This window comes from Triticum dicoccoides, chromosome 4B, assembly GCF_002162155.2.
Source record: "Triticum dicoccoides isolate Atlit2015 ecotype Zavitan chromosome 4B, WEW_v2.0, whole genome shotgun sequence".
Taxonomy (NCBI): domain Eukaryota; kingdom Viridiplantae; phylum Streptophyta; class Magnoliopsida; order Poales; family Poaceae; genus Triticum; species Triticum dicoccoides.
In genome coordinates this window covers 427835329-427857270 of record NC_041387.1, presented here as the reverse complement: position 1 = coordinate 427857270, position 21942 = coordinate 427835329, and the positions used below count along the sequence as shown (strand labels likewise).

At 47.1% G+C, this 21942-nt stretch overlaps 1 protein-coding gene and 1 long non-coding RNA gene across 9 annotated transcripts; one reads left to right on the top strand and one right to left on the bottom strand.

Moving 5' to 3' along the window:
• Nucleotides 1–13040: 13040 nt before the first annotated feature.
• Nucleotides 13041–15104, top strand: LOC119290673 (peroxidase 2-like). Its single transcript, XM_037569307.1, has 4 exons — nucleotides 13041–13271; nucleotides 13365–13556; nucleotides 13697–13862; nucleotides 14536–15104. Exons 1-4 carry the CDS (start codon nucleotides 13068–13070, stop codon nucleotides 14922–14924), a joined length of 951 nt encoding a protein of 316 aa, XP_037425204.1. The 5' UTR covers nucleotides 13041–13067; the 3' UTR covers nucleotides 14925–15104.
• Nucleotides 15105–15435: 331 nt separating this feature from the next.
• Nucleotides 15436–21776, bottom strand: LOC119290674. 8 transcript variants are annotated; one of them, XR_005141959.1, is made up of 9 exons: nucleotides 21009–21776; nucleotides 20542–20650; nucleotides 19627–19715; nucleotides 19361–19460; nucleotides 19084–19264; nucleotides 18578–18652; nucleotides 18132–18174; nucleotides 16443–16531; nucleotides 15436–15847 (listed from the first exon to the last, which is right to left on the bottom strand). It is a non-coding gene; the product is annotated as an uncharacterized LOC119290674 (long non-coding RNA). The 8 variants fall into 8 exon arrangements; XR_005141955.1 differs by having other exon boundaries at nucleotides 18578–19264; XR_005141957.1 differs by lacking the exon at nucleotides 18578–18652 and having other exon boundaries at nucleotides 18886–19264.
• Between the last annotated feature and the right edge of the window lie 166 nt (nucleotides 21777–21942).

Sequence of the window (21942 nt, the reverse complement as noted above, 5' to 3'; positions counted from 1 at the left end):
CCCTCCCACGTCCCGCCCGTCCCACTCCCTCCCCCGTCCATGGCCGACGCCCAGCCGAACTCCGGCGGGCTGGCTGTTGACCCGCCCGGAATGGCCAAGAAGAAGAAGGGCAAGGCGCCAAGGAAGCCGCGGTCAGAGTGCACGCCGGAGGAGATCTGTTGGGGAACGTTGCAGAAAATTAAAATTTTTCCTACGGTTTCACCAAGATTCATCTATGAGTTCATCTAAGCAACGAGTCAAGGGAGAGAGTTTGCATCTACATACCACTTGTAGATCGCGTGCGGAAGCTTGCAAGGTGATAATGTAGTCGTACTCGACGTGATTCGAATCACCGATGACCAAGTGCTGAACGGACAGCACCTCCGCGTTCAACACACGTACGGGACGGGAGACGTCTCCTCCTTCTTGATCCAGCAAGGGGGAAGGAGAGGTTGAGGAAGATAGCTCCACCGGCAGCACGACGGCGTGGTGATGGTGGAGAGGCAGTACTCTGACAGGGCTTCGCCAAGCACACAACGGAGGAGGAGAGGTGTTGGGGAGGGGAGGGCTGCGTCTTGGAGGGTGGTCCGGCTGCCCTCCCCTCACCCCTCTATTTATAGGGGGAAGGGAGAAGGGGGCCGGCCCCCTAGAACCCATCTAGGGGGGGGTGCGGCGGCCTAGGGGAGAGGGGAGAGGGTGGCTTGCCCCCCAAGCCAAGGGGGCGCCCCCTCTAGGGTTCCCCCCTCAACCCTAGGCGCATGGGCCCAAGGGAGGGGGTGCGGCCAGCCCACCAGGGGCTGGCTCCCTGCCCCACGCAGCCCATGTGGCCCCCCGGGAGGGGTGGCCCCTCCCGGTGGACCCCCGGAACCCTTCCGGTGGCCCCGGTACAATACCGGTATGACCCCGAAACTTCCCGGTGTCTGTTTGACAACTTCCCATATATAAATCTTTACCTCCGGACCCTTCCGGGTCTCCTCGTGACATCCAGGATCCCATCCGGGACTCCGAACAACATTCGGTAGTCACATACTAGTCTTCCTAATAACCCTAGCATCACCGAACCTTAAGTGTGTAGACCCTACGGGTTCGGGAGACATGCAGACATGACCGAGACGCTCTCAGTCAATAACCAACAGCGGGATCTGGATACCCATGATGGCTCCCACATGCTCCTCGATGTTGTCATCGGATGAACCACGATGTCGAGGATTCGATCAAACCCTGTATGCAATTCCCTTTGTCAATCGGTACGTTACTTGCCCGAGACTCGATCGTCGGTATCCCAATACCTTGTTCAGTCTCGTTACCGGCAAGTCACTTTACTCGTACCGTAATGCATGATCCCGTGTCCAACACCTTGGTCACATTGAGCTCATTATGATGATGCATTACCGAGTGGGCCCAGAGATACCTCTCCGTCATACGGAGTGACAAATCCCAGTCTCGATCCGTGTCAACCCAACAGCTACTTTCGGAGATACCTGTAATGCACCTTTATAGTCACCCAGTTACGTTGTGACGTTTGATACACCCAAAGCACTCTTACGGTATCCGGGAGTTACACGATCTCATGGTCGAAGGAAGAGATACTTGACACTTGCAAAGCTCTAGCAAAACGAACTACACGATCTTTTATGCTATGCTTAGGATTGGGTCTTGTCCATCACATCATTCTCCTAATGATGTGATCCCGTTATCAACGACATCCAATGTCCATAGTCAGGAAACCATGACTATCTGTTGATCACAACGAGCTGGTCAACTAGAGGCTTACCAGGGACATAGTGTGGTCTAAGTATTCACACGTGTATTACGATTTCCGGATAATACAGTTATAGCATGAATAAAAGACAATTATCATGAACAATGAAATATAATAATACTTTTATTATTGCCTTTAGGGCATATTTCCAACAGACTGTTGGGGAACGTTGCAGAAAATTAAAATTTTTCCTACGGTTTCACCAAGATCCATCTATGAGTTCATCTAAGCAACGAGTCTAGGGAGAGAGTTTGCATCTACATACCACTTGTAGATCGCGTGCGGAAGCTTGCAAGGTGATGATGTAGTCGTACTCGACGTGATCCAAATCACCAATGACCAGCGCCGAACGGACGGCACCTCCGCGTTCAACACACGTACGGGACGGGAGACGTCTCCTCCTTCTTGATCCAGCAAGGGGGAAGGAGAGGTTGATGAAGATCCAGCAGCACGACGGCGTGGTGGTGGATGCAGGGCGTCACAGCAGCAGGGCTTCGCCGAGACTACGAGGGAGAGACGTAACGGGGGGAGGAGGAGGCGCCAGGGGCTGGTGTATGAAGTCCCTCCTCTCCCCCACTATATATAGGGGTGCCAGGGGGGGCGCCGGCCCTAGTAGATGAGATCTACTAGGGGGGGCGGCGGCCTAGGGGAGGTTTCCCTCCCCCCCAAGGCACCTAGGGGTGCCTTCCACCACTAGGACTCCTCCTAGGGGGAAACCCTAGGCGCATGGGCCTATAGGGGCTGGTGCCCTTGGCCCATGATGGCCAAGGCGCACCCCCTACAGCCCATGTGGCCCCCCGGGACAGGTGGCCCCACCCGGTGGACCCCCGGGACCCTTCCGGTGGTCCCGGTACAATACCGATAACCCCGAAACTTGTCCCGATGCCCGAAATAGCACTTCCTATATATAATTCTTTACCTCCGGACCATTCCGGAACTCCTCGTGACGTCCGGGATCTCATCCAGGACTCCGAACAACATTCGGGTTTCTGCATATCCATATCTTCATAACCCTAGCGTCACCGAACCTTAAGTGTGTAGACCCTACGGGTTCGGGAGACATGCAGACATGACCGAGACGCTCTCAGTCAATAACCATCAGCGGGATCTGGATACCCATGATGGCTCCCACATGCTCCTCGATGTTGTCATCGGATGAACCACTATGTCGAGGATTCGATCAAACCCTGTATGCAATTCCCTTTGTCAATCGGTACGTTACTTGCCCGAGACTCGATCGTCGGTATCCCAATACCTTGTTCAGTCTCGTTACCGGCAAGTCACTTTACTCGTACCGTAATGCATGATCCTGTGTCCAACACCTTGGTCACATTGAGCTCAATATGATGATGCATTACCGAGTGGGCCCAGAGATACCTCTCCGTCATACGGAGTGACAAATCCCAGTCTCGATCCGTGTCAACCCAACAGCTACTTTCGGAGATACCTGTAATGCACCTTTATAGTCACCCAGTTACGTTGTGACGTTTGATACACCCAAGGCACTCTTACGGTATCCGGGAGTTACACGATCTCATGGTCGAAGGAAGAGATACTTGACACTGGCAAAGCTCTAGCAAAATGAACTACACGATCTTTTATGCTATGCTTAGGATTGGGTCTTGTCCATCACATCATTCTCCTAATGATGTGATCCCGTTATCAACGACATCCAATGTCCATAGTCAGGAAACCATGACTATCTGTTGATCACAACGAGCTGGTCAACTAGAGGCTCACCAGGGACATATTGTGGTCTAAGTATTCACACGTGTATTACGATTTCCGGATAATACAGTTATAGCATGAATAAAAGACATTTATCATGAACATTGAAATATAATAATACTTTTATTATTGCCTCTAGGGCATATTTCCAACAGTCTCCCACTTGCACTAGAGTCACCAATCTAGTTACATTGTGATGAATCGAACACCCATAGAGTTCTGGTGTTGATCATGTTTTGCAGCGAGAGAGGTTTAGTCAGCGGATCTGCGACATTCAGATCCGTGTGCACTTTGCAAATCTCTATGTCTCCATCTTGAACATTTTCACGGATGGAGTTGAAACGACGCTTGATGTGCCTGGTCTTCTTGTGAAACCTGGGCTCCTTGGCGAGGGCAATAGCTCCAGTGTTGTCACAGAAGAGTTTGATCGGCCCCGACGCTTTGGGTATGACTCCTAGGTCGGTGATGAACTCCTTCACCCAAATCGCTTCATGCGCTGCCTCCGAGGCTGCCATGTACTCCGCTTCACATGTAGATCCCGCCACAACGCTCTGCTTGCAGCTGCACCAGCTTACTGCTCCACCATTCAACATATACACGTATCCGGTTTGTGACTTAGAGTCATCCAGATCTGAGTCAAAGCTAGCATCGACGTAACCCTTTACGACGAGCTCTTCGTCTCTTCCATAAACGAGAAACATGTCCTTCGTCCTTTTCAGGTACTTCAGGATATTCTTGACCGCTGTCCAGTGTTCCTTGCCGGTATTACTTTGGTATCTTGCTACCAAACTTACGGCAAGGTTTACATCGGGTCTGGTACACAGCATGGCATACATAATAGATCCTATGGCTGAAGCATAGGGGATGACACTCATCTCTTCTTTATCTTTTGCCGTGGTCGGTGACTGAGCCGAGCTCAATCTCACACCTTGTAACATAGGCAAGAACCCCTTCTTGGACTGATCCATTTTGAACCTCTTCAAAATCTTATCAAGGTATGTGCTTTGTGAAAGACCTATGAGGCGTCTCGATCTATCTCTATAGATCTTGATGCCTAATATATAAGCAGCTTCTCCAAGGTCCTTCATTGAAAAACACTTATTCAAGTAGGCCTTAATGCTGTCCAGAAATTCTATATTATTTCCCATCAAGAGTATGTCATCTACATATAATATGAGAAATGCTACAGAGCTCCCACTCACTTTCTTGTAAACGCAGGCTTCTCCATAAGTCTGCATAAACCCAAACGCTTTGATCATCTCATCAAAGCGAATGTTCCAACTCCGAGATGCTTGCACCAGTCCTTAAATGGATCGCTGGAGCTTGCATACTTTGTTAGCGTTCCGAGGATCGACAAAACCTTCCGGCTGCATCATATACAGTTCTTCCTTAAGATGCCCGTTAAGGAATGCCGTTTTGACGTCCATTTGCCATATCTCATAATCATAGTATGCGGCAATTGCTAACATGATTCGGACGGACTTCAGCTTCGCTACGGGAGAGAAAGTCTCGTCGTAGTCAATCCCTTGAACTTGTCGATAACCCTTAGCGACAAGTCGAGCCTTATAGATTGTAACATTACCATCCGCGTCCGTCTTCTTCTTAAAGATCCATTTGTTTTCTATCGCTCGCCGATCATCGGGCAAGTCTGTCAAAGTCCATACTTTGTTTTCATACATGGATTCTATCTCGGATTTCATGGCTTCAAGCCATTTGTTGGAATCCGGGACCGCCATCGCTTCTTCATAGTTCGAAGGTTCATTGTTGTCTAACAACATGATTTCCAGGACAGGGTTGCCGTACCACTCTGGTGCGGAACGTGTCCTTGTGGACCTATGAAGTTCAGCAGTAACTTGATCCGAAGTACCTTGATCATCATCATTGTTTTCCTCTTCAGTTGGTGTGGGCATCACAGGAACGGTTTCCTGCGCTGCGCCACTTTCCCGCTCAAGAGGTAGTACTTCATCGAGTTCTACTTTCCTCCCACTTACTTCTTTCGAGAGAAACTCTTTTTCCAGAAAGCATCCGTTCTTGGCAACAATGATCTTGCCTTCGGATCTTAAGTAGAAGGTATACCCGACAGTTTCCTTAGGGTATCCTATGAATACGCATTTTTCCGACTTGGGTTCGAGCTTTTCAGGTTGAAGTTTCTTGACATAAGCATCGCATCCCCAAACTTTTAGAAACGACAGCTTAGGTTTCTTTCCAAACCATAATTCATACGGTGTCGTCTCAACGGATTTAGACGGTGCCCTATTTAAAGTGAATGTAGCTGTCTCTAGAGCGTATCCCCAAAATGATAGCGGTAAATCGGTAAGAGACATCATAGACCGCACCATATCCAATAGGGTGCGATTACGACATTCGGACACACCGTTTCGCTGAGGTGTTCCAGGCGGCGTGAGCTGTGAAACGATTCCACATTTCCTTAAGTGTGTACCAAATTCGTGACTTAAGTATTCTCCTCCACGATCTGATCGTAAGAATTTTATCTTTCGGTCACGTTGATTCTCTACCTCATTCTGAAATTCCTTGAACTTTTCAAAGGTCTCAGACTTGTGTTTCATTAAGTAGACATACCCATATCTACTCAAGTCATCAGTGAGAGTGAGAACATAACGATATCCTCTGCGAGCCTCAACGCTCATTGGACCGCACACATCGGTATGTATGATTTCCAACAAGTTGGTTGCTCGCTCCATTGTTCCGGAGAACGGAGTCTTGGTCATTTTGCCCAAAAGGCATGGTTCGCACGTGTCAAACGATTCATAATCAAGAGACTCTAAAAGTCCATCGGCATGGAGCTTCTTCATGCGCTTGACACCAATGTGACCAAGGCGGCAGTGCCACAAGTATGTGGGACTATCGTTATCAACTTTAAATCTTTTGGCATCTACACTATGAACATGTGTTATATTACGCTCGAGATTCATTAAGAATAAACCATTGACCATCGGAGCATGACCATAAAACATATCTCTCATATAAATCGAACAACCATTATTCTCAGACTTAAATGAGTAGCCATCTCGTATTAAACGAGATCCAGATACAATGTTCATGCTCAAACTTGGCACTAAATAACAATTATTAAGGTTCAAAACTAATCCCGTAGGTAAATGTAGAGGCAGCGTGCCGACGGCGATCACATCGACTCTGGAACCATTCCCGACGCGCATCGTCACCTCGTCCTTCGCCAGTCTCCATTTATTCCGCAGCTCCTGCTGTGAGTTACAAATATGAGCAACGGCACCGGTATCAAATACCCAGGAGTTACTACGAGTACTGGTAAGGTACACATCAATCACATGTATATCAAATATACCTTTGGTGTTGCCGGCCTTCTTATCTGCTAAGTATTTGGGGCAGTTCCGCTTCCAGTGACCCTTCCCCTTGCAATAAAAGCACTCAGTCTCAGGCTTAGGTCCATTCTTTGACTTCTTCCCGGTAACTGGCTTACCAGGCGCGGCAACATCTTTGCCGTCCTTCTTGAAGTTCTTCTTACCCTTGCCCTTCTTGAACTTAGTGGTCTTATTGACCATCAACACTTGATGTGCTTTCTTGATTTCAGCCTCTGCTGACTTCAGCATCGAGAACACTTCAGGAATGGTCTTTTCCATCCCCTGCATGTTGTAGTTCATCACAAAGCTCTTGTAGCTTGGTGGGAGCGACTGGAGGATTCTGTCAATGACCGCCTCATCTGGGAGGTTAATGTTCAGCTGGATCATACGGTTGTGCAACCCAGACATCTTCAGGATGTGCTCACTGACAGAACTGTTTTCCTCCATCTTACAACTGTAGAACTTGTCGGAGACATCATATCTCTCGACCCGGGCATGAGCTTGAAAAACTAGTTTCAGCTCTTCGAACATCTCATATGCTCCGTGGTGCTCAAAACGCTTTTGGAGCCCCGGTTCTAAGCTGTAAAGCATGCCGCACTGAACGAGGGAGTAATCATCAGCACGAGACTGCCAAGCATTCATAATGTCTTGGTTCTCTGGGACGGGAGCGTCACCTAGCGGTCCTTCTAGGACATATTGTTTCCTGGCAGCTATGAGGATGATCCTCAGGTTCCGGACCCAGTCTGAATAGTTGCTGCCATCATCTTTCAGCTTGGTTTTCTCTAGGAACGCGTTGAAGTTCATGTTGACATTAGCGTTGGCCATTGATCTACAAGACATATTTGCAAAGGTTTTAGACTAAGTTCATGATAATAAAGTTCTAATCAAATTATGAACTCCCACTTAGATTAGACATCCCTCTAGTCATCTAAGTGTTACACGATCCGAGTCGACTAGCCCGTGTCCGATCATCACGTGAGACGGACTAGTCATCGTCGGTGAACATTCTCATGTTGATCGTATCTTCCATACGACTCGTGTTCGACCTTTCGGTCTCCGTGTTCCGAGGCCATGTCTGCACATGCTAGGCTCGTCAAGTTAACCCTAAGTGTTTTCGCTGTGTAAAACTGTCTTACACCCGTTGTATGTGAACGTAAGAATCCATCACACCCGATCATCACGTGGTGCTTAGAAGCGACGAACTGTAGCAAAGGTGCACAGTTAGGGGAGAACACTTCTTGAAATTTTTTTAAGGGATCATCTTATTTACTACCGTCGTCCTAAGTAAACAAGATGCATAAACATAATAAACATCACATGCAATTATATAGTTGTGACATGATATGGCCAATATCATATAGCTCCATTGATCTTCATCTTCGGGGCTCCATGATCATCTTGTCACCGGCTTGACACCATGATCTCCATCATCATGATCTCCATCATCGTGTCTTCATGAAGTTGTCACGCCAACGACTACTTCTACTTCTATGACTAACGTTTAGCAATAAAGTAAAGTAGTTTACATGGCGTTATTCAATGACACGCAGGTCATACAAAAAATAAAGACAACTCCTATGGCTCCTGCCGGTTGTCATACTCATCGACATGCAAGTCGTGAATCCTATTACAAAGAACATGATCTCATACATCACAATTCATCATTCATCACAACTTCTGGCCATATCACATCACATGATAAATCGCTGCAAAAACAAGTTAGACGTCCTCTAATTGTTGTTGCATCTTTTACGTGGATGCAATTGGGTTCTAGCAAGAACGTTTTCTTACCTACGAATCACCACAACGTGATTTTGTCAACTTCTATTTACCCTTCATAAGGGCCCTGTTCATCGATTCCGCTCCAACTAAAGTGGGAGAGACAGACACCCGCCAGCCACCTTATGCAACTAGTGCATGTCAGTCGGTGGAACCGGTCTCACGTAAGCGTACGTGTAAGGTTGGTCCGGGCCGCTTCATCCCACAATACCGTTGAGCAAGAAAAGACTAGTAGAGGCAAGTAAGATGACAAAATCCACGCCCACAACAAAATTGTGTTCTACTCGTGCAAAGAGAACTACGCATAGACCTAGCTCTGATACCACTGTTGGGGAACGTTGCAGAAAATTAAAATTTTTCCTACGGTTTCACCAAGATCCATCTATGAGTTCATCTAAGCAACGAGTCAAGGGAGAGAGTTTGCATCTACATACCACTTGTAGATCGCGTGCGGAAGCTTGCAAGGTGATGATGTAGTCGTACTCGACGTGATTCGAATCACCGATGACCAAGTGCTGAACGAACAGCACCTCTGCGTTCAACACATGTACGGGACGGGAGACGTCTCCTCCTTCTTGATCCAGCAAGGGGGAAGGAGAGGTTGAGGAAGACAGCTCCACCGGCAGCACGACGGCGTGGTGATGATGGAGAGGCAGTACTCCGACAGGGCTTCGCCAAGCACACAACGGAGGAGGAGAGGTGTTGGGGAGGGGAGGGCTGCGCCTTGGAGGGTGGTCCGGCTGCCCTCCCCTCACCCCTCTATTTATAGGGGGAAGGGAGAAGGGGGCCGACCCCCTAGAACCCATCTAGGGGGGGTGCGGCGGCCTAGGGGAGAGGGGAGAGGGTGGCTTGCCCCCCAAGCCAAGGGGGGCGCCCCCTCTAGGGTTCCCCCCTCAACCCTAGGCGCATGTGCCCAAGGGAGGGGGTGCGGCCAGCCCACCAGGGGCTGGCTCCCTGCCCCACGCAGCCCATGTGGCCCCCCGGGAGGGGTGGCCCCTCCCGGTGGACCCCCGGAACCCTTCCGGTGGCCCCGGTACAATACCGGTATGACCCCGAAACTTCCCGGTGTCTGTTTGACAACTTCCCATATATAAATCTTTACCTCCGGACCCTTCCGGATCTCCTCGTGACGTCCAGGATCCCATCCGGGACTCCGAACAACATTCGGTAGTCACATACTAGTCTTCCTAATAACCCTAGCGTCACCGAATCTTAAGTGTGTAGACCCTACGGGTTCGGGAGACATGCAGACATGACCGAGACGCTCTCAGTCAATAACCAACAGCGGGATCTGGATACCCATGATGGCTCCCACATGCTCCTCGATGTTGTCATCGGATGAACCACGATGTCGAGGATTCGATCAAACCCTGTATGCAATTCCCTTTGTCAATCGGTACGTTACTTGCCCGAGACTCGATCGTCGGTATCCCAATACCTTGTTCAGTCTCGTTACCGGCAAGTCACTTTACTCGTACCGTAATGCATGATCCCGTGTCCAACACCTTGGTCACATTGAGCTCATTATGATGATGCATTACCGAGTGGGCCCAGAGATACCTCTCCGTCATACGGAGTGACAAATCCCAGTCTCGATCCGTGTCAACCCAACAGCTACTTTCGGAGATACCTGTAATGCACCTTTATAGTCACCCAGTTACGTTGTGACGTTTGATGCACCCAAGGCACTCTTACGGTATCCGGGAGTTACACGATCTCATGGTCGAAGGAAGAGATACTTGACACTGGCAAAGCTCTAGCAAAACGAACTACACGATCTTTTATGCTATGCTTAGGATTGGGTCTTGTCCATCACATCATTCTCCTAATGATGTGATCCCGTTATCAATGACATCCAATGTCCATAGTCAGGAAACCATGACTATCTGTTGATCACAACGAGCTGGTCAACTAGAGGCTCACCAGGGACATATTGTGGTCTAAGTATTCACACGTGTATTACGATTTCCGGATAATACAGTTATAGCATGAATAAAAGACATTTATCATGAACATTGAAATATAATAATACTTTTATTATTGCCTCTAGGGCATATTTCCAACAAGATCACCAAGTTGGACGCGGAATCGGCGAAGAGGAGGAGCCAGAAGGCGGTCGTCAAGATCAACGTCGCCGCGGCCAAGAGAGCCGACGAGCGCGCTACGATTGAGGCCACGCGGCACAAGGCCGAGGTCGAGGAGAAGGAGGCCATCGTCAGCAAAGCGCACGCCCTTCTCATGGCCGACATTTGTCGCCCGCCCGGTTTCTCTGGAGGGTCCGTCGGTCCGGCGAGCACAGGGTCGTCGGTCGCCCGGCCTCCGCACTGCCAGTCGCCGACGTCGCGGACCATGCCCTTGTCGCACGGCTTTCCTCTGCCAAGGCACGACGCACATACCCGTTTCAGGGGGTCACCAAACGTGAGCGTGATCGCGCCGTGCACACCACGCACCTCGGCCGTCATCGACCTCAACGTCACCCTTGGGTCCAGCAGCGGCGGCCGGCCGGCCGTCCGTCGAGATGCAAAGAAAGCAAGCACGGCCGCCGTTTACCGGCACCATGTCGTCCCCCCGCGTCTTGTTCGACGAAATGCCAACCCCAACGGCACCGGTCGACGACCCCTACTACGACCAGTTTATGGAGGAAGTGATCTACGATGGCGGCCACGTCCCTGTCTACGACCCCGAGGAGACCCAAAGTCAGGATGGCCGCGGCCAGTTCACTGCCGATGAAAAGGCCGACGACCGTGCTGACCACGACCATGGTGACTCGTGGCATGAAGATGATGACATCTATGTCGAAGGTGATGGTGAAGAAGAAGAAAGCAACGACGTTGACATTAGTGGCGCGCCATTGTTCATCGATGAGCTGACACAAAGAGCGGAAGCACAAAATAAGAGGAAGAGCATTCGCACGGGTTCATACACACAAGATGAGGATAAGTTGATTTGTCAAGCTTGGATGGAGATTAGCCAAGATCCAAGGACCAGCGCGCAACAAAACGGTATTGTTTTTTGGACGAGAGTCCACAAAACATTCCATGAAAGGAAGATGTTTGAGCCCTACCAATTTGAAAGCAACCGTGGCGTCGGCTCGATTCAAAAGAGATGGTTGTTCATCCAACAAAAATGCAACAAGTATCAAGCCGCATTTGAGAGCGTTCAAGCACGGCCCGTGAGTGGTACCGGCGTTGGAGACATGGTATGCTCTCATTCTTTGCCCTTTCCTTGCTACGACCATGAAACTTCGGCCTTGTACATGTTTGCATGGTCACTTGTTGTTCATCATATGGTGTAGGCATTTCAATCTTTGGAGGCATTCAAGGCCCGGCACAATGATAAGCCGTTCACTCTTACGCATTGTTGGAGTATGATCAACAATTGCCCTAAGTTCAAGGACCAATACCGTGAACTCCAAAGGAAGAGAGGCCTGAAGACGGCCAAGTTCGCCGGAGGTGGAGATGGCGAGGCGTTGAAGAGGCCAAGGGGCAAGACCAACTCTAAGGTTGATGACATTCGTGATGCCTTATCCATGGCATTGCATGACACTTTGCATGGCATGATGTCGCAAAAGGATGTGAGGGACGAGAAGAAGCGGCAAAGCAAGGACGAGCAAATGAAGCAATACCTAGAGCTTCAAACGAAGAAGCTTGAGATGGAGGAGGCGTCCAAGAGAAGGAAGCTTGAGATGGAGGAGGCGGCCCGACAGAGGCAGCTCGACATGGAAGCGGCGGTCCGGCAAAGGCAGCTCGACATCGAGGCCGAGAACGTCAAGGCCAGGCAAAGGCAGCTCGACATCAAGACCACCGATGCCGCCACTAAAGCGAAGGAGGTGGCCCTCGCGATCATGAGCGTGGACTTGTCGAAGATGAGCGAGAAGACGAGGGTCTGGTTCGAGGCCAGGCAGAAGGAGATGCTCGACGCCGACGGCCTGAACTAGGTCGTCCGATCGGCCGTGGCCGTTCTTTTTTGGAGGCTGTCATGGGTGTCGCCCGTCCGCTGGGCCGCTGGCTGTGTGCCGACGAGAAAAACATTCATTTTGAAGGCCGGCTGTGTTGCCGGTCGCTGGATGTGTTGCCGGCGAGGACAACCATACATTTTGGAGGCTGTCTGTGTTGCCGGCCGTTGGCTTTGTTGCCGGCGTGCGTGCTGAACTGGGGCCGTAGGGCTTGGCATTTGAAACGTTTCTTTTTTTTTTTTAAATAGACGCGGACAGGATGGGGTAGAAGGATGCGGTCGTGCGCTGGGCGCACGGCCACCACATCCCAGGACAGGCCCGGACATGACCCCATCCACTGTCCAAACGGACAGAATCCGGACAAAACGGACGTCCGTTTGGGGTCGCGCGGTGGAATTGGCCTAAGAGCTAGTAGTACATGCGTGTAATTCCTCAAGTTGTTGCCTATAAATATGCTTTGGAACCGCATCGCGGAGGGCTATCCCAAAGCCGAAAGGTGAGCCCCGAGACACTTAGATCTCTCATGGCTCGTCTCCCACCTTTTCTCTTGCTCCTCGCAGCAACTTGTGCGGCGGTAGCGAACGCGCAGCTGTCGGAGAACTACTACGGTTCTTCTTGCCCCGCGGCGCTTCTCACCATCAGGACAACCGTGGCGACGGCGGTGCTGCTCGACCGCCGCATGGGCGCCTCCCTTCTCCGGCTATACTTCCACGACTGCTTTGTGCAAGCAAGTCCTCAAGATCTTCCTCTGTTATTCCCTTGGTCCTCTTTTCAGTATTGTAAACTTTTTTGATGGTGGATCCATGTGTGTGTACGCTAGGGGTGCGACGCGTCGGTGCTGCTGGACGACACGCCCAGCTTCACCGGCGAAAAGGGGGCGGGGCCGAACGCAGGGTCGCTGCGCGGCTTCGAGGTGATTGACAGGATCAAACTGCTGCTGGAGCTGATTTGCCCGCGGACCGTCTCTTGCGCCGACATCCTCGCCGTCGCTGCCCACGACGCCGTCGTCGACGTAAGCTAAAAGACTAAATTTACAGCTCTCTGTTACCTTCTTGCGCTTGAGTGAAAACACGCGTCGTCCCATCGGCGGAATGGAAGTACATGTAGCAGGTGACAATCAGTACTACGTGCTTTGTTGGGCTTCCTGCGCAGCTAGGGGGGCCATCATGGACGGTTCTACTTGGGAGGAGGGACGCCACCACCGCAAGTGCGTCCTTGGCCAACAGTGACCTCCCCGGCCCCAACTCCAACCTCAATGATCTCCTCGCCGCTTTCTCCAAGAAGGGATTAAGCAGCACCGACATGGTTGCTCTCTCAGGTAAAATGCGCTGCGCTGCCTGCACACAGCTGATAGCCATGATACACAAATTACCCGGAGACATGCATGCATTGATAGATCACATGGAAGAGTCAGTCACACTGTTAGATTGCGAAGCATGTCTGGCGACTGGCATACAACCAAGTGCGCACGTATGCATGGCTAGCTAGTATACACATGTAGGCTTTTTTGTTCCATTATGACTCCCTTTTCTCAAAAGACTTGGCTGCTTCGTCTGGTGTACCTACCTAGTTAATGATGGAGTTGTGCATCCATCACTGATCATAGCAACGGACGGACACGCCAGCGTTTTGCCCGCATCCCCTGAATTCAACATGGTGATCGATGGCTCTCGTCCCTGCGCTTGTCACCACCTTTCCTTTTGCCGACCAGACAAGGCTTGCACGAGCCATCAATCACCTTTTTGCTTGAGAACCTGATCGTCACTCGAGTAGTCACTCAGGCCCAACAACCTCATAATTCATTCACCACCGTGCTCTTCTCCAAATTCAAAAGAAGAAAATCACCACGCAATCATGCATGCTCACTCTATCACAACGTACTAGTACATTGGAAAGCGAAATGCGAGAGCGACGGGTCGATAGATCTCCGGTACAGCTCTGTCGACAATGCCTCGACCGATCGATCACCACGTGAATCCACATTGCTGCAGGGGGGCACACCATCGGCCGGGCGCAATGCCAGAATTACCGAAACCGGATCTACGCCGACACCGACATCGACGGGACCTTCACGGCGTCGCTGCGAGGCGACTGCCCACAGGGTGGTGGCAACGACGGCAACCTCACGCCTCTCGACGCGTCCTCGCCCGACTACTTCGACAACAGCTACTTCTCCGGCCTCCTCAGCCATCGGGGGCTGCTCCACTCCGACCAGGCGCTGTACGACGGCGGCTCCACGGACGGTCTGGTTAGCAGCTACGCGTCCAACAATGATCAGTTCGGCAGCGACTTCGCGGCCGCGATGGTGAAGCTGGGCAATCTCGGTGTGCTCACGGGGGCGTACGGTGAAATCAGGGTCAACTGCCGGGCGGTAAACTGAGGATAGATCCTGGGTATCCATCTTACAAAATGAACTTTGTCCGTTACGGAAACGGGAAGTGAGACTGGGTCTTTATGTACACTAGATGACTCGTTGCGCCAAATGGCGCAAGGGGCGAGAGCGAGCTAAGTGTTGTGAGAATATTTAGACACGCAAGTCGAAAACCAAATGTGACCAACACTCCCGCATCCTCTGGTTGGAAGCCGCCTTTTCTCACCGGATCTAACATAGATACATGATTCTTCAAGAGCAAATTTCAAAGAAAATATAAAGCATGGCCTTCAGAGTGATTATGCAAAATATAAACACATAGCCATCTTGAGATCCACAGCAATGCACCAACGACTTTTTTCAAACCGCCATAACTTTGCCGATCATCCTTGTTAGTCATCCTGAGAAAGACCATGCCTCCACAGTGCGTTGTACAAATATTCCATGCTATCAAAGGCACTTTAGATCTAACAAAGATTCAAATGCCAAGCCTAACAATGAATAACAACAAACAACCACATTCTAAAATTTACTAAACTTGGATATGCACTTTGTTACTTCATTTTATAAACTGTTATAAGCGTTATAATTTCTTTCATTTATCTGATTTAGTTGTCCCAAACTCCCAATACATATTTAAACCGTGTTGTGGGCTTTCAAGAAGACAAATGACAGATTCACAATAATGGGCTGGCCCAAGTTACTTAACCAGACGATGTTAATCCACTTACTCACTTCATGACCATCCCCTCCTTCTCCAATCTCTCACTCACCCTGTAGTTTCCACCGCATCGCCGCTGCTCCTCTGCATCGGAGGCACGACTTCAATTGCAAGATCCACTCCCGCACTCACAAGATCTACTTCCTCCGATGTACGCATCGCGTCACCAGGTCTCACCAGGTCAGGCTACCTCAACCACTTCCAAGTGAACCTTCACAAACAACACAGTATTACGTCTAAAGGATAGCAAGTAAATCCGGAGTATTACAGTTTTGAGCTAATGTTTTTTTTCCTAGAGGTGGCAGTGTAATTATTAGCTGTCATTAAAATCAATATTGTCTCATGAAAATGCCTACCCTGTTGACCCGCTAATGGCAATTACAAAAATGTTTGAAATGTTTGGTTCATTACGCCTAATTCAAATTAGCTTCAATGCCTCATGTTTACTTCCATAGCCTGAACTGATAAATCACTGAAATTTCTTCTCTGCTAAACCTATGTCTATTTCGTAATCAACAACCGAGTAATAACATGGTAGATCGTCATACATGTTTATCTCCTGTTTTCTTGATGTCTGAGTAACAGTATATGCATGTGTCCTACAAGCTCAATGCCCTACTATTCTGGTTGATAGCTGACTGTTGAGTCATTGGCACTAAGGTTGCTAATAGAAAGGCGCACTTACAGAGAGTCCATGAACAAGATAGCAAGAAGAAAACATAACATAAAATAGAGATGTAATTCCCCTTTGTACTATGATGTATATGCTTGTTTAGGGCAAACCATATATCTTCAGAAATTTGTACCTTATCAGCTATTTGATTTGGTTACCGCAGTTCGGTCTTTTCCCTCTTGTGAGTTCTGCACCATCCTTACATGATTCATCAACAACCACCTAGAAACGATCAGCAGAAAAACAAAATCAAAGTGAAATCAAATGGAATCGCATGTAGGTAGTAGCGAAGTACGATATATGCCACTCCATTGGCACTTTGCCTGTACACCATGCAACATCAAGTGAGGCATGATCAATAAATTGATCAGATACCAACATCATGTATTAAGCACAAATCATGAATCAATACCAGAGGACCAAATAGTGTTACCACCTCTGTACTAACAACCAAACATTTTTTTAGAACAGGGAGGCTCTAACAACCAACATTTTAGCATGTCATTTGTTTACCAAGCAAAACCACAATAGCTAAATCTCCCAAGAGCATACTTTCGGAGAAGCACAGTCCAGATCATACACCCACAAATAAATGGCTTGGTTTTCAACTGGCATAATGATTTCCTCCCTACCGCAAGCCTCTGCCTACAACTTTAAACTGAACCATCAAGTTAGCATGGCATTTTTTACAGAAGTATTGCTATAGCAGTCTAATTTCCCAAGGGCAGGAGTCTAATATACTTTCAGAATGTGCAATTCAGATCATGCAGTTAGAAATAAACTTTATGGTAGTAACTGTACAGGACTTGCTATTCAATTATCTTTTCTAGTACCCATTTTGAACACGACACAATGATTAGCTCCTATTATGTAAGGTCACACTATTTAAATCGAGAATTGCTCGCATTTCATGATTTTTTTAGTTATCCTAGTAGTGTTTACTTGCACATCAGGAGTATCACAGTTACAACTAAAGAGGCATTGTCCTATCATAATTTAAATATCACAAGCTGACAGCAGTAATGTAAATACATATGGTCGAGACATAATTTTGTAGCAAAACATGTCAGAGAGGCAATAGATTACATGTGAAGGCACCCACACAAGATTATTACAAGAGCAGACACAAGGATCAGAACACCAAGTAACAATTAGAATCTGTATTGCGAGCTCCCTTCCCCCATTCTATTTTTGCTTGACATTCAAACGTAGAACAAAGTAATTCTTTTTAATTTCCAAAGCACATGTGAATATGACAATACAGCTTGTCAAACCAGTACATTGACTCATAGCTCTGTGTCTAACATTCAAATCTAAAATTAAGTAACTCTATTTTGTTCTTAATGAAAACAAAAAGGACCTCAGAAAGCCCAAGTAGCACCAAAAAAAATATAACACGGGAGATTAAAAAAAACACTGAAGCATCAGAGTAGGGAGTAATTATCAAATAGAAACAAAAGGAAAAGAAAAGCAAGAAGCTCACTTCCCCCATCTGTTTTTGTTTTCTTTCACTTATATACACCAGACCAATAGACAAGCACTTTAACTATAAAAAAACATAATTCCTAATTCAAGAACACAGTTGAATATTGGAGCACAACATACTACTCTTCGTAAAGTAAAACCAGGCATGTGAAGTCTCAATTGACGGACGCTGCTTAGGAAGGATTCAATTATGCTATTGTTAAGTAGGTACATTACAAAGCCTGTTCATGCTAACAGTAGTAGATTCTTGTAATCACACTTCATGTTATATTTTCTAAATAAAATAAATGATCTCGCTATAGCAGAAAACATACATGCATATAGCTGACTGAATTACCTCGCAAAGCTTCTGTTCTTGCATTTCTACATTGCCCTTGGTGCTGAAAATATATAAAACATCAGGCTAACGCTTAACAAGATTTTGATAGTTCAGGTGATAGGAACTATCTACACAAATATAGGATTATGCATATGGATAGTTAGCATGCAGTAGTCAGTTTCACAGGATGTTGCTGATGAGCATCCTATTGCTGCCCTTGTTCTCATATATCGGAACGTACACAGATCCATCAAGCAGAATCATCAGCTTGCTGTCATTCATTCCTTGAGATCCACAGCAACATAATTTGGCACACATATTGGGATTACTAACAAGCTGACCTCCAGATCCTTTCTGGATGCACCAATACTCAGATTTTTTTTCTCAAAAGAAAAGAATGAAAACTATGAATTCTTAGTGGGAATTACTAATATGAGAAGTTATCTGATACATAACACAATTACCACTCGATATAGGATAAATTGTTCCATTGGGAGTATCTTCTAGCTTTTTTACTTTCTTCTGATCCAAAGTAGGCGCTGGGACAAAGTAAATCTTTAAACACTTTTGTAGTAGATTCAAAACAATAAGAAGTCATTTAACTGGCAGAACATAGCATTATGAAAATATATAGCAAAGTCATTTTTGTGTATGCTAGTTGCAACATCGACACAACACATATTCTAGCAAATAGACCTATTTCAACACATTCTACCACAAAGTGCCTGTCCAAAGATCCTACATTTTGGTACAGAGGTTGTACGTCACAAACCATCTATCCTATCATCAGTGCATGCAGTATGCAGTACACCATTTTCCGTAGCTGGAAAGAGACCATACATCATAATCTGGTCACAATATGTAGACAGAAGTGGTTATCTGGACAAAATAGGGAGGCACACCTTCACAAAACAGTTCTTAGTAATTATAGAATTAACTGAAGTAAAATCAAGCATGTATGTGTGCTCACTGAAATGTGTATGCACCATTGCCGATTGAAACAAGATACACACAGCCGATTGATAACCGACAGTTGAATTATTGGCACTCGAATGTATGTATGTGTCCTTGCTCGCCTCTTGTATGTATAAAGGACCAAAATGATAGTTTGTGTAGTGTAGACCGCTCAATCGTAAGCATCTTGTGTGCACCTGATACACAGTATACATATGATTAGTACATTTTATCAGCAATAGATGTGTACATGAGCTGAAAACAACTTCGAAGACTGCAAGAGTATATAAAACCTGTAACTGGTAGCCACAAAAAAAATTGTCTTTTCTACCGAACAGGCCAGTTCGCTATGACCAGTTCACGCTCCACGATTCAGATGTGCCCGCCGAGAAGCTGCAAACTCGTACCAAGAAAAATGATCACAGTTGCTAGAGCCGTAAGTAAACAAAGAACACTCTTAACAAAATAGTGTACCAAAATTTGCAATAAATCAAATGTGGTCAACCAACCAGAGGGCGATTTTAATGGTATAAACACGATGTCAAGACTCAAGACTAACCAGGGGGAACATGCGGCGTCAATTGAGGTGAAGAATAAACATCACCAGTTCAGTTAGCATGAGACGTAGGTGTTGAGCACTCATCTTGGCTGTTAAGAGACAACAAAAGAGAGAGGTTAACTATAAGTCTATCGAGTAGCAATTGACATTTTAGTTGATAGCCAAGACTAAATGGCCTACATGATCTCTCTACTACCCAAAATCTTAAATTATCACCAAATTAATACTGTTAGCTAAGGATGGAAAAGACTAAGTAGACATTAAGCTACAGAATCGTCTCCTGGATTGTTATGAGCATAAGAACCTGCTTTCTTTGCGATTTCAAATCTGTTTTTTTGTTGTGGCAATACAATTCTAAGGCCATAAATAAAAAATAGTATACTATTGTCTAGTCAATTTAAGACCTATACTGAATAGGTTGAAGTTCTGTCCGTACTACAAATCTCCATTTTTTGGGAAGCAGCAAACTTGGAATCGCCAATGTAGATTCAAACAGGAAGACAACTGCATATTTGACTTTCATAAAAGCACTTCCTTATTTTGACCATTTATATATATATATCAAGTATATACACCATCGACTCAATTGCGGTCTTCTTTAATCTCTAACTGAACCAAATAATAAAAGCTTAAGCTTAAGCATCCAAACACAGAAAATGCAAAACGAGTCTCACATAAAACTGGCCCAAGTCAGATAGAGGGGAAACCAAGGTGAGATGATCATGTTTCTTATAGGAAACAATAACCATAGGTAAATACATACATTATCCTCCTGTCAGAAGGTACTTAGTTGTACTTCAAGTGGTACTGGGACATGAAACTAAGCCATTGAAATTTTTGAAACAGAATAGATGATAACACCAATGTAGGCCATGAACAAAAATACAAAGAAGAACATAATCAAGCATAACCCACCTCGACCGAAGAAACGGTTGATCAACAGCAGGAACCTGAACCTCGTGATGCTAGACCATATATCTATGGTTACCCTTTTTATTTCCCCCGCCTAACCAGAAGTAGTTATCTGGACAAAATAGGGAGGCACACTTCAACAAATCAGTTCTTAGTAATTATAGAATGCTCGTATTAAAGGAAGTAAAATCAAGCATGTATGTGCTCTAACTTTCATAACTGCTACTAAACTCAGTAACTAACTTTACATACCAAAGTGTACAATTCTCAAGTCATCTTAAGCCAACAATGCCTTTTAGTAGAGACATATCCATGATAGATGAGAAATGCAAATAATTTTGTCACACATCATAGCTGAAAAGTTCTATGCTACGATTAATAAGCAAATCAACTTCCAATAAGTATGCAAAGATGCAATGGCCAGGAGCTAATTTCATTAATATTGTAATATACTTATGTAAAGAAAGAACCTCATCAACATTGTATTTTGATTCCTGCAGTCGTTCACTCCAGAAATTAAGGTCTCAGTGTGCCAGATCATTGGCTTCTGCAGAACCAAAAATCTTTCACAGAGGCTTTTAGATCTTCCATATCTGCATTAAGAAAAGCAACAACTAAGACATATGTATATTTTAGCATAGTTCCTAGCCTTCATCGTAAAGACTATGAGAAAAATAATTGATGAAGGAGATATAATGCTGATGGATAGGCCAAGCGACCAAGGCACGCCGGTTGCTTGTATCCAGCCGCAGGCTGCCGATCCAGCACACACGCCAACGACTATGCGTGTGTCTGATCCAGTGTTGTGCTTATGTCAAAGGTCCGCCAGGCTGACCGGCGCTCCCCGCACCATAGGTACGCCCAAGAACCATCTCAGCATGGCTATCCATTTCTATTCCCATGCTTGCTCATGCGTGTGTCCGCTCATACTTGTTATGTGCATATATGTTGGATTGCTGTTGTTGGGCGCTGGGTGCTGGGCTGCTTATGGTCTCAGTGGTGACCTTATGGCTCGTGACGCCGCCATTTCACATCATCAATCCCCAACTCCAGGTCTGGATTCCCACAACCTATACCTCATACGGGTGAGTAACAAGAATTACTCTTTGCATATGTATACAACAAGAGGTGCTTTGACAGATTCTGAAGCACACATCCATCGATCTATCCATCCATCCACAGATCCATCAATTCCTAAATCTATACATGAAAAAAATAAGAACAGAGAGGGGGGCCGGTGCTCGCCGTGGGTGGGGAGGAGGGGCTGAGGTGGAGCTGGAGCTGCAGCTGGTGCCTGGCTTCGATGGCCATCAGAGGAGGCGGCAGTGTAGGCGGAGACGGGCAAAGGTGCTGCCGACAGCGACCGCGGCCGTAGGTGGTGCCAGGCGGCGGCGGCCCTAGAGC

Bases quoted from the DNA above. Each gene is read 5' to 3' on its own strand.
- LOC119290673 (XM_037569307.1), top strand. From the start codon at position 13,068: ATGGCTCGTCTCCCACCTTTTCTCTTGCTCCTCGCAGCAACTTGTGCG. The intron at 13,557-13,696 runs GTAAGCTAAAAG...CTTCCTGCGCAG, and splicing joins CCCACGACGCCGTCGTCGAC to CTAGGGGGGCCATCATGGAC. The intron at 13,863-14,535 runs GTAAAATGCGCT...ACATTGCTGCAG, and splicing joins CGACATGGTTGCTCTCTCAG to GGGGGCACACCATCGGCCGG.